This window comes from Chelonoidis abingdonii, chromosome 17, assembly GCF_003597395.2.
Source record: "Chelonoidis abingdonii isolate Lonesome George chromosome 17, CheloAbing_2.0, whole genome shotgun sequence".
Taxonomy (NCBI): Eukaryota; Metazoa; Chordata; order Testudines; family Testudinidae; genus Chelonoidis; species Chelonoidis abingdonii.
In genome coordinates, this window is record NC_133785.1 from 2,510,218 (window position 1) to 2,523,609 (window position 13,392).

At 38.3% G+C, this 13,392-nt stretch overlaps 1 protein-coding gene across 6 annotated transcripts in view; it reads right to left on the reverse strand.

Annotated features, from left to right (window-relative positions):
- Positions 1–4,704: 4,704 nt before the first annotated feature.
- TAMM41 (TAM41 mitochondrial translocator assembly and maintenance homolog) overlaps positions 4,705–13,392 on the reverse strand; it is a 34,826-nt gene continuing 26,138 nt past the window's right edge. The window contains exons 8-9 of one of the 6 annotated variants that reach the window (XR_004373362.2): positions 7,083–7,837; positions 4,705–6,541 (exon numbers count right to left, since the gene is read on the reverse strand). Coding sequence is in view for 5 of the 6 variants with exons in the window: in XM_032777628.2 (XP_032633519.1) it covers positions 7,761–7,837 (77 nt within the window). In the remaining variant the exon portion in view is untranslated. Of the gene's footprint in view, positions 7,838–9,971; positions 10,423–13,392 lie in introns of those variants that run through there. The other 5 variants (XM_032777628.2, XM_032777627.2, XM_032777626.2 and 2 more) reach the window with 5 other exon arrangements.

Genomic DNA, 13,392 nt, shown 5'->3' on the forward strand with positions numbered 1-13,392 from the left:
CAAAAAGCAAAGCATTAAGAAAACTAAAATAAGGGCTGTTAAGAATAAATGATAGATTGTGTGATCTCACAGTGGCCAGAACAGATACCTAAGCCCTAGGGCGCTGAGGCAATGGAGAGCAAGAGACTAGCAAGATTTCAGCAAAAATAAAATAAATACATAAATAAATAAAAATATGCTTGGAGTTCCAAACATCTGACCTTACCAAATATCACAAAAACCAGACTGTCTGTACAGTGTAGAACTGAAGACATACAGGAAGGGTTCTGTTAGACAAGGAGTGAGACATATAGCTGGTTCATTAGCTCTACTTTCTTTGTATTATAAAGCAGGATGTCCATGCATTCAGTAGGAGATCCAGGATTTTAAAGAGACTGGAAAAGCAATTGAAGCAAAATGAACAGGACTGATGATGTTGTTGCCTGCAACTGCTATTGAAAGGACCACCTCAAGGAGCCAATTCCTACCCTGACTTAAAACTTATGGGACTCCTCTAAAGTCAACAGGGTTGCATGGGGTGTAAATCAGGTCAGACTTTAGCCCTTCATATATCAGGATTTGCCACTGCATGTACTTCGGGGTGGGGGGTTGTTTGTTTGTTTGAAGTGCCAGAAAATGGTGTAAAAAGTCTGATTATTTACAGACCAAAATTTGATCAGATGACTGGATTCTAACGACACTACTGAGACATAAGATTCTGGAATAGGTTCCCAGGGTTATCTGCAATGTTCTTTTTCTGTGAATACACTTATATCTGATCTCAAACTTTGTTTTCATTTATTACAGCTTAATCTAGTCTTAAATTTACTCAATTTAATGCACCTGAGTAAAAATCCACAAAAACACAGGAGAAACAAAAGCAAGATGCTTACAGCCTGTTACCTGTAATCATGTCTAGTTAAAGGTTTTGTTACAGCCGATTTATAATTTCAAAATATGGTAAAATGAAATTTTATCAATTGCAAATCTTTGTGGCACAGTTGAAATAGTGAGTGTGGCAGACGTTTTATGCCACTAGCTATACAAACCAAGTGATACTTTATTTCCTCCAGCAAAAGATAACATACAAAAGAATAAATCTTTCCACACTTGCAGAAAATAGGTCCAACTAAAAGGTGGTTTGCATTGCCTTGAAAGGAAAGGTAATAATGCTTTGCACTTTTTGAACATCTTGCAGTGGATCTCATAACTTCACAAACATTAACCCCACATTGATCACCAGAGCATATAGGCAATTTAAAAATATCTAATAGGAAAAGGCATCCTCCCAAGAGTAGTAGTCCTTTGGTGCCTCCTGGCATGATAGTTATGAGAGAAGGAGGGGGAGCGGAAGGGATACTTCGATTTATTCACCCTCTACTCAAATTACAGGTAATGGAAAAGATTCATTTTCTATTGAAACTATGTAAAAGTACCAAGATAGATCCTCTACGATTTTCTCTGACAAGGCTATTTGCTCAAAGCATCAATGCACATGCTGAAATGACAGGATATTATGGGAGGGCCATGGAAAGTTTAACTGTATAGTTTTTAGGTGACTATCTGCTTTTTAACTAATCCTGCGGCTACCTTACTCAACAGTCTTTAAGGTGCCACTGGACTCCTTGTTTTTGTGGATACAGAGTAACACGGCTACCTCCGATACCTTACTCAGTCTGTTAGTCAAGTGCACTGACATGCAAAAGTCAACAGGTAAGTATGCCAAAGGAGAGAACTCCCCAGGCATAGATGAGGACATTAAAAAGAGCTTGCACTTCAATTTCAACTTCGGATACTCTAAATATAGCATTAGATCGTTGAAGCTTCATATGGCTAAACACTTGGAGGAACTGGCAAATCTTAATTATGTCCTACTTATTGCTGCAACAAAAAGAAGACTTAAGCAGGGGAAAAACCACCCATCTTTGATGGACTGGAGATATTAGTTAAGTCAGCATCCTCTCCGAAGCAGCTGACCAATTTCATACATAATATTCTATATTACATAAAATGTAACCATCTGTAGTATGGTTGTCACTGCACAGCAAGGATCAGGGTACAGAAGTATTGTTTAGATGGTTGTTCATGAGACCAACTTTTTGCTGAAAAAGGGGTCCATTCCTGAGATGGGTGTGTGCAGAGAGAAGTGGGGCTCTAACAGACATCTGGACAGGGACTTCTCCACTCAACTTATCTTTGCTACTTTGCCAGCTCTGGTCTGAGAAATCTTGATTTAAAATTTGCTTTATCTGTCCAGACAGAATAGAGTTTACTATAGTGTTTCTCAAATTGTGGTCTGCAGAGCTCTTGCCTGGTGTGAGGAGAGCTAGTTGGTCCCATCGTGCTGATTCACCTATGATAGTGTCTAGTAGTGTCTACCGGTGTCTTTCACTGAGAAGAAAGCATGGATGCCTGTTAAAGCATCTGGAAATAAGGAGCCACCCACCTAACTGCCTCTACTAGGCACACTGCTCATACAGCATGATAAAGGTGGGAGAAACAAGATCTGGAGCTACCAGAGACCAGGGAAATGAATGTTTTCGGGAGAAGTGAATGAAACAGCTGGAAATTAAACCCAAGTGAAATGCAACCAAGCAGCAGGGAAACATGCAGGAGAATGGGAGGATGGCACGGTATAGGCAGGAGAGAGAGCAATAAAACAAAGTACACAAATGAAAATTTGAAGTAGACGAAGTCACTAACATTGTAGAAGGGCAAATACACCTTTTCACACTGAAGACAGTTACCAGTACATGTTCTTCTAAAACTAGCTTTCCATGCCATGATTGCTAGTTATTTTAGTGAATTACAGCTATAAACTGCAAGGTGTCATTTCTAACCATTGCTGGGAGCTTCAAAAGCAACAAAAATATATGAAAAACATAGAAAAATAAGAAAAATTAAATGTAAAACTTTAACTGTACAAAAGAGAGGAGCTCAGAATGTGTGCTGCACTTGCCTATGATTCATTCATGGCTTTCTGCCAAAAAGCTAAATACATGCAAGACCAATGGCCTCAAGGGGAAAGGTAGGACACTTTTAAAAGCACAAAGATAAATGATTTACAGAGCAGAACCCATTGAAAGAAAAGCTTTCTGCCTACACCAACCAAAAGAGAAGTTTTTCAAGTCTCTCCTACAAGATTTACTACACAGACTGAAATATTTGTAATGTATCAACAGATGGAGTAAACTAGGCATGCTCAAACTGGGATTTTTAATCCTCTCCTTGGAGGATAAGAAATGGCCCATCCTGTTGTTGTGCACAAAGAAAGTTCACCACAAAGCCAAGCAAAGATATGCACTGCATACTTCAGTCATTTAAGACAAATAAAACCAACTCAAGTTACAGCCAAGCTCTACAATAAAGTAACACCTGTAATGTGAAAGGGACTGAGCCACTGGCAGGGGCATGCATTTTAAAGCTTTGGAGGGTTTGGCTCTATACAAAACATCTGTTGAACATAAAAATGTTTACTTAGCTGTTGAGCACAGAGCAATACATTCTCCCCAGAGAACATTACTTATTAAACATATGCCCTTGCTCAGCTAAGTAGGCTCACAATGAAGACAGCTCTGCTCTATAGCAGAAACTGGGATCAAACCTCACTCTCTCAGATTAGATCAAGTTATTTCTAAAGTTCTGAACCATTTTTCATGAATGGGCATCTCTCAAAACAGCAATCCCACATTAAAAACATTATTAGATTCCTGGTTTGTTTAGAAACTGTAACTCTCCCCTCTCCCCCACAGCTCAAACTCATCTTTAATGCATTGCCTCACTCACTTTAAACATAGCCAATTGCTTATCCCAAGATCTTGTGTCAGAGGACTCTGATGAAAAGAATATGTGAAATATGAGCATGTTACAATATAAAAAATCCTAATGGGATTTTTTAGCGAAGGGTCTATTCATACTTCCCTATTTGCCTTATTTAAAAAAAAAAGAAAGAAAAAAAAAACGACTGAAAGTAACCAAAGGATGGAAATTTAGTTAGAATCAAATCTTTGATGTCGTCATATTGAGACATAAAGCCCTTACGTGAATAAGGAGTGAGTTAAGCATACGCTTAAGAGCTTTGCTAGTAGTGCTCTCAGCCAAATATTAGCTCAATTGTCTCAAAATATTTTAACTGGCTCAGCACCAGCGTATAGGAAATCTCTGAGACAGTCTCTGAAGCAATGGAAGACAAAGCATTCAGGACTTTACAGATCAAAATCTGCTATCGTTGACAAGGCATTGGACTGGGGATCTGGATTCAGATCTCAGCTCTTCAAAAGACTTTTTTTTTTCTTTCACCTTGGACACGTCATTTAATCCGTCTCCACCTCACTGTGAATTAGATTAGATATTGATAATCCTTTTGCCCACCATTTGTTTGGTCTGTTTAGAAAGTATGCTCTTCACATTTGTAAAACTTCCGTGTGTTTGTACAACGCCTAGCTCAGTGGAACCCTGATCTTTGCTGAGGCCTCTAAGTATAACAGAATTATAAACCACCCTCACGTAAGAAGAACTGGTACATCCCATATCAAATATGAAGAGGATACAACAAATAGGTTAATTTGCTGGAGCAATTTTTTAGTTCTCTGCTTGAATTACCTGGCAATATGCATTTGGTTTGTAGATTCTTGTGACTGAGATTCTTTCAGTCTTCACTCCCATGTTCAGTGAGAGGCACCTTATGAACCTAAATTATTTTTTCACACAAAACCACTATGGATATTTTTCTGATATAAAATATTTTTATTTTTTCAAAGTTTGATTACAAAAACAGAATACACATACACACAGGAAAATACAATTCTACGGAGAAATACATTCTTCTGAATGATTTTATCATGGACTAATCCTGCAGGCTGGTGCACTTCCTCCACTTTAATGGAATGCAGGATGGCTCATCAGCACACTGTCAAATTGGGACTTAACTTTCCAGTGGGGGTGATTACACGATCATCTAGCCCTCCAACATCATACTTCAGGACATCTGAACAGCATAGGAAGTAGGCTTGCATCTGTCTTGCCATTATCTCCTATTCCTGCCTTTGCCATTCTGAATGGTGTCCAACATTCTTAAAAGAATTTGCTGCCGAATAAGCCTCATTCTCAAATCAGCAATTGATTTCAGAGAATTTGTACTCATTTTACTCCAAAATACATAATTTGTGGGATTATTCAAGTATTTGTTCCATATCTATTTTTGGTTAAGGTAAGTGATATTTTGTACACAAGATTAGCAGGCTATCAAGCAGAACCTTTATTTTTACCCCCACCCCCCGCCTCCCAAAACATCCAACAAAAACCTGAGGAACTAACTAGTTATGTGTCCCAGCTCCACTGGGTTGTCTTTTGTTACATCTCAACCCCATCCTCCTAGTGTATGCCACTTACTTAGATTGTAAACTCTTCAGAGAGGGGACTTTGTCCTCTTACTACCTCTGAAGCACAATGCTAGACCTAGATATACAACTGTTTCCTAATCTGAATAACTTTTGTTGCAGAATATGCCACAATTAAAAGTAGTGCCAATTATTTTCTATTTAAAGGTGATGCAAGGATGACAGTACCTTTCACCTGTTATATGGGGATGATATTCTTTTTCTTATGCTTGGAGACTAACCTGTTTTCCCAGTTTCACTTTTCCTCTTGCATTCGGAATATCCTAGGCTTACTGATTCATGGTCTCTCTCCACAGGGTACAGAAGCAGCTGCAAACCAACTTTCTCAGCCTCTCTAACATACCTAATAGTATGAAGCAGACACTTACTATTGTAATGTTGGCAACTCATGGAAGGAATGGGTTTTCAGCCAATCTCTACTTTTTCCTCCCCCCTGAAACAATCAATATGGAAATTTTAGCCTAACACATTGTATTCCTGGAAGTTTGGAAACCTAAAGCCTACCACTATCAAAAAGTGCACACTCTACAGAAATGTTTGTCCGGTTTCCTTGACCCTATTCCAAGATTTGTAACCAACTATTGATGGGTGACAAAATGCTAGGAATATACATATAGGAAAGGCAGTTAATAGGAACAATGGCTTTGGGAGGATATTCACTGTACTACCAGTCTTATTCCAATAAAGCTTTCAATGGAACAATCTAGTTTTATTTACTGACTCTAGATTTAAAACTGAACCACTTTAAGCTCTTCAGGATTTTAAAATCATAGATTGTAACATCTGTTCAATGGTGATGAAAGCAGAACTGAATTAACGAGCCATGTTACAGTATGTTATTTCCTCAGCTTCCCACTCAAATTTCCAAGCTGCATGATATGCTTAAATTACTCCTTGGAACTAGGTAACAGCTGGTTTTACACCCTCAATTCCTTTTGTAATTTAAGATTTTCCTAAAACTTCCAATTAAATGAAATCAAATGATACATTTCAGAAATTAAGGTTATGCAACAAAAAGAAATAGTCTGTGGAAAAGTTACTTTTAAATTCCTAACCTCTTTATATTATTGTTTTTCCCTTATTGACACTGCCACTGGCTTTAAAACCAGATCAAATAGTGAGAAAAAGGATGCCCCTGTCAAGACCCTTCATATGGAGAACACCTGTTAAGAAAAGCCATTTTTGGATAAGTAAGTAAAGCCACTTGATCCAAAGAGAAAAAGGTATTCTCAAACATTCCCATTATCTACAGCAGATACTTCTAATACACCATATCAAAGATTCTCTTTACATTAAAAGGACAATGCCTCCAGTGACCGCATCTTTAATTACTTATTGACAAGTAATAGGAATATGGTAGTTGAATCTTTTGTAAAGCTGATCTGATTAATTGGAGGAGAATAGCTTCTATTCTTATGGCCAGTATTTTCACACACATTTTACAGTTTACATTAATCAATTAGTTTATACTGTAATGAACAAAAATTTCCATGATTTTAACCAGGCTGATTTTAAAGTACTTTGTGAGTTGGTAGTGCAGAACACTTTAAATATATTGCATAAGTTACACATTACTGGACCCAGAAGCTTAATGAAAATTGACCTTGTTTTGAAATATAACCTCCCTGCCACTACTTGGTTGTGAGTTATGTTGCTGTCAACTAAAAGGATTGCCAAGAATGGCTGACCTTTAAGATACCTTACCAGCTCGTAACTCTTCAGTTACCTATGCTCCCAGACATGGCACAGACAGTGAAATATATCCTTCAAAATGCTTCTCTCTCATTAAGTATTTTCTGGGTTGTGGGAGAGAAAAATGTATTCTTGATGGATCCCACTCTGCAGAAGGGTTACAGAGTAATATTGCACTCTAAAAATACATGTGTGCTCAAATGGATTTAATGTAAAAAAATAAAGCATTGTATGGGGAAAGTTTTAATATTTAGTTAAAACTTAACTGGACACCACAATTCTATAAACTCCTCAGAAGAGGCTGGAGATGAGAACTGGACAAAGCTTGAGAAGAAAGTTCTCTTTTCCAAAATAGTCCAGATTCTATCAAACATACAGGACTTTTATTTTTTGCTTTCAGATGTGCAAACAAGCATTTCTGGCAAATGTATTTCAGAGTCGATCTCTAATATATGCAGGAAAACCTTAAGTATACTTGGAAATGAATTCCCTCAGCCGTTAGCAAAATATCTGCACCCAATGAGGTCCGCACCCCATGTGAGAAAGTAGTTGTATATACATAGTATAATTATTGCCACCTATCCACAGTTTACGTAGGTAGGTAAAGTAACAGGTACCAATTGCACAATATTTTCAGAGAAAAAGAGATCTGTTTATTTACCTATACATAGTATATACACAATTTGGACATCAGGAAGTCTTCCTCAGATATCCTTTTGTCATTTTATACATTTTCTTCATACTGTAAGTCACTGATTTCTTGAATCCTAAGGAAAAAAAAAATAAACAAGACAGGTAGAACTTAGGAAGAGAAACAACTATTTAATTCTTGAGAAAGCCTTAAGCAAATCTCCAGATAAAGTACTTCCCTGGAAAGGTGACCAAAGGCTATTTGTATTGCAACAACAGATAGCTAACTTTTCATTTTCTTGACAGATTCATGATATAGTAGCTAATAGAGGCTGATGGCATGTGAGACAGACAAAACTGACAAATTCCGTGGATAGCAACAGCTAAGAATGATAATGCATGATTGAAGGCAGGGTAGATACTGTTCACCTGGAAGTCTTCTGATGACAATAAGAGTCAAAATGAGTAAAGGACTATGAAGTTATAATAGTATATATGTATGCAAACATATCTGATTAGGCCAGGGGTCCAAGTTGCAGCCTGTTACTCTTAACACTTCTGAAGATACCTGCAGTGATAACTCAGGAGGCATTTGCATTGCATATACCTGTTGAACAGCTTGTCAAGCATTGCCATGTCCCTTCTCTCCATCACCCACTGCATGAGTTCTGCTGATTGGGAGAACATGACGACATGGGAGTGGATGCCAAAAAGTTGATGGAGACCATAAGCAATGCAGCAGAACATGCTGGCCCGGCAAAGGCAGAGCCGAACACTAAAAGGACTGTCTGGGGTAGTCAGAGCAGGGAGCTGAGGGGCCAGGGCCATCACTAGCTGACAACTGATAGGGGATCCTGAGTCCACCCAGCTAGGACTACCAGCTATTGGGGCAGAGGTCGAGAAGATGATTAGGACCTGAATGAAAAAATTATGCTTCTCCCAATATAAAAAAAATCTTGACCTTTTCTCTTAAAACAGTCCTGCAATTGAAAGAGCCATGAACTGAAAGATGAAATTTGGCAAGGTAATAGCTCTCTGAGGAAAAGTGCCTCTGAGTATTGCGGTAAAAATTTGTTCTGATTTGAGCTTTTTGGAGTAGAATGCCGCATATCACTTCTTCATTACGTGTGTAAGGAAGGACATTGCACCTGCAAGCATGGCTAGTTTTCATGAAGGTGTGCAAGGGCTGAGCCAGAAATCTAAAGTAGCCATTGCCTCAGTACGTGTGCACATTCTGGGTGTGAAGGGCTGAGGGTCTGTTTCTGTGTACTTTGCAAGATGCACCTTTAGTTACTAAGTTCCTAAAGTTTGCAGAAGAGGGGTCCTCTCTTTCGGGCCTAATGTGAAAGGGACATGATGTTCTGCTGTGTTTAACCATACTGTACCAAATTATGAAATTTAAAACAAAGTATTGCTCATTTTTGGCAAGCCAGCAAAGCTTTGAGGTCCCAGAGAGTGAAGTTTTTTACGTATGTTTTACCTCCCCCCCCCCCGTTTTTTATTTAAAAAAATACAATAAATTCCCTATATTACGATCAGAACAATGAAGTTACAGGGTTAAGCACTCAGAAGTCTCAAAATCAAGATTTTAAGGCTGCACAACTATAGTTCTGCCCCTTGCACGTATGCATCAAAATGTACTCTAAACTATATACTATCTTTTCTACAAATTTATGTATGCATATTATCATGCAGAACTGTGCACTACTCTGTATGCCAGACTAACAAAGTACATTAAAGTCATTTAACCATATTTGCTAAACATACTTCAGTATAACAGAAGACTGACAGATTGCTGACACAGATAGGCAACTTAGATTTAGAGTTAAGGGTATCATCCACTGAATAGCACCTTTGGAAAGGTGAAAAGAAGATGATTTACATCTCATTCAATTATTAAAATATACCTTAAGTGGTAATCAATTTCATATAAAAGTATTTTAAATAATATTTTAATTCAAAGAAATACTGGACAATTAATATAATGAAAGAAGTGCAAGTGTAGCTACAAACAGTTACAAGTTATTACTTGAGTACTGAACACTGTAGAAAAAGTATGATAAATCACAGAAACAATGGAATTGTGTCATTAAAAACTATAATAATGGACATGCAGGAAAAGGTTGAGTTAAGGATGTGCATGCAATCTTAATTTTTGCATTTATTCACTTGAGTACCTAACTGTGCAACCCAAACATTAACAGAGAACTTTGTTTGGAATATGTATCATATGTACCATACACAATACTTTTCAAATTAAAATATAAATAGTTGCATGCATATAGACTCTAGAGTACTGCAGTCAAGAAAAATAAATGAAAAATAATCTGTTATTTGCATTATGGTACCATCTAGGAGCTTCGGTCATGGATTAGGACTCCATTGCGCTAGGCACAGTAAAACAGAAAAAAAGATAGCTCCTGTCCCAAATAATATTAAAATCACCTACAAAAAATATGACCCTGTTGACTACTGCCCAAGCTACTAGGGTACCATACACAAGAAAGCACAAATCTGTAATACTGAAGTTGCTGTATGTAAAAATTATGTTCTGCCATTCCAATGAAATCAATGTATTCTCACTATAACAACAGTATGGCAGGAGGAGAATCAGCAGTAAAGCAGTTGTTATATCCCTGCAGGACTCCTTTGCTGTATTGGCACTGCAGTCAGAAAAGCCAGTCGGATCTATCTGCTTGCCAACCAGTACAGCCTCTTGCAGCTGTTGAACATTAAGAGATTTTCTTAATATTCTCCCTCCAGTGAGCACTCTAATGAACCCCACCCACTTGAGCCTTGAGACTGGAATCTTATGTAATAAGATGCTTTACATATTCCTATCCCAACCCATCATGTTACAAACAAAATGCAGGTTCTTGCATATAGCCAACCTCTTATAACAGCCCTCTGGGTGATGAGTCACATCTGTAGTAAAAGTTAATGGTCACAATTCTACCATCATTTCAGAATCTGTTTGAAGAGACACTTTGTGAGCACTTGGACAACAAGTGTCTTTCAGCTTTTAATATGAATCCAGGATTACTTGGTGGGTAGGTCTCCCTCCTTCCCCCTTAAATTTTTCCATCAGATGATGCAGAAGAAGACTTAAAATAATACACATGGACATACACAATTGCAAATGTTAAGGATTGAGCCATAAGAGGTTGTAAGAGCTTCTGGTCATTAAGGATCCCGTATCAATTTTTTGTAAGAGTAAGGGGTTAGCCCAAATATTCCGGAATGTTGAAATTAAGCCACTTTCCCAAACTTCCCCTGTAGCTACAGTAGAGGGGGTATTCTTCACTTCCAGTCATGTACTCATGTTCAGGATTAACGTATGCACTATCACAGTGGCTCTCAACCTTTCCAGACTACTGTACCCCTTTCAGGAGTCTGATTTGTCTTGCGTATGCCCAAGTTTCACCTCACTTAAAAACTACTTGCTTACAAAATCAGACATACAAGTACAAAAAAGTGTAACAGCAACCATTACTGAAAAAATGCTTACTTTCTATTACTTACATTTCAGTGCATAGTGCATCCAGCAGTATAAGCAAGTCATTGTCTGTATGAAATTTTAGTTTGTACTGACTTTGCTAGTGCTTTTTATGTGGCTTGTTGTAAAACTAGGCAAATATCTAGATGAGTTGATGTACCTCTGGAAGACTTTTGTGTACCCCCCAGGGTACACACACCCCTGGTTGAGAACCACAGCACTATTAAACAGCTGCATTTACAGTGAAGTGGAGCAGTGGTTAATATTTGCTCTTGTCTGGTTAACAGCCACTGCACCAAACAATGGATGTCAACATATAAAGGTTGAATGCACGTAAATACAGCAAAGCCTCCATAAAACATGAAGCAAATTTAGTTTCCAATTCTCAGAAAGCATCTCTTATTTAGGACAATACTCAAGCATGTGTGTGGACTTCAATGGAATTTCAGAAACAGAGATTATTTAGTTTGCAATATTTTACCTATTAACCCCCACCCAGTCCTTGAGAGTGAAATAAAATGAAAAGCAGAAGCAGAAAAGTCCCTTGGTACATCTAACTGACATGTATTTGTCAACATTCAATAGAATGTATGTTTGTCTCACAGAAACCTCTCTCTCAATTCTTCATTGCCATAAATATAATGAAGTGTGATTTTATTTCAGATAAAGTTTCCAAACTCAAAAATATCAACATACAATTGCTCCTTAAGAGCAACTAAATATAAAACTTTCAAAGTTTTCAGTTCCACAAGACTATACAGACTCCAGCCAGGAGGAAAAATAAATCAAATGATGGTGCCATCTCTAATAGAAAACAGACCAGAAATCTCCCCACAGGCTTCAGAAATTATACAGGCACATTTTCAAAAGCTAAATAGGGCATTTAACAACAAACAAAAATACAGAGCTCAAGCTCAGTTTGAAAACCACACTGACCGAGATAGATGAAGGACAGTCCTGTTAGGTGGGTTGAAATTCTTTGTTATGACTGCATACTCTGCCAAATAATGTTAGCAAACAGTGTGCCAGTAATGACCACCACCCTCGATATAAGTTACCCTCACTTTAATAGTATGGTATAGATTAGCTTGTTAAAGGCTGGACTGTAGGTGTTTTAGGATCCACAGTTTCCTTTTTAAAGCAGCAAGACTCTTACAAAAAGCAACAAATATCCTTTACTAATTAAACATCATTTAGTGATTACCTGGAAGCTTCCGGAGTATTGATACATTATCTCCTTTTCTAAAGTCTGAACTACCAATCACTGGCTTTCAGCTAGCATGATGGTAGGAAAAATTAACATCAATGTTACACAAATGTACTAGGAATGAGATTCCAGACATCAAGCCTTGCCAACATGGTTGCCAGGAATACAAGGAAAATGGATGAAGAGCTTCAAACCATTGATTCAATGGCTGGCATTGCCACTCATCTATATGCTTGCCAGTATCATTTCAACAGGACTGTGTGAAAAAGAAGGGTGTAAGGGACAGTTGCATACGTAAGCGAAGTTCCATAACACTTTTTCACATCTGTACTAGTTCAAAGTCATCTTAGGAGAATTAGAGTTTAAAAAGAGATACCTTTGGTAAGGAAAAGAGTAACAAAATCAGTATCTTTAGGTGTAACTGAATTAAAATGAACTCAACTCTCTAAGGCCTGTCCTTAGAACAAATGTGTTGTATTGTACTATTAAAACAACTGCACTGCTATGGATTGTACCTCAATAAATAAGAAAATGAACTGGTTGGAGCTAAAACAAACAGAAGTCACTACTCTTTAAATATTAAGCAGTACAGATTAGACATTCTGAAGTGCATTGTAATGGGGCAGTAACCCTGCTCCTGCCCTGAAGGGCTTAAAACAGCCCTGGCAGAGGGCTGTGGTGGGGGAAAACCTGGCCTGACTGGGGAAGTAGCCAAGCTGGGCCATGCCCCAATCAGGCCTTAGTTAGCCCTTATAAGAGGCAGTGAACCAGGAGCAGTCAGTCTCTCTCTGCTTTCGAGGGGGCTGGCTGCTGGGAAGCTCAGAGTACCTAGAGTGAGGCAGGGCTGGGGAGCTCCAGGCTGGCAACTCCCCAGGCTGCCAGGCCTTCTCCAAGGCCCCATGGAGGTACTGGGTTGCAGAGAAAGGCTGTACATCCAAAAACCCCTTGCCTGTGATGAGTGGCTTATACTGCAGTCTGCCCCAGGGACC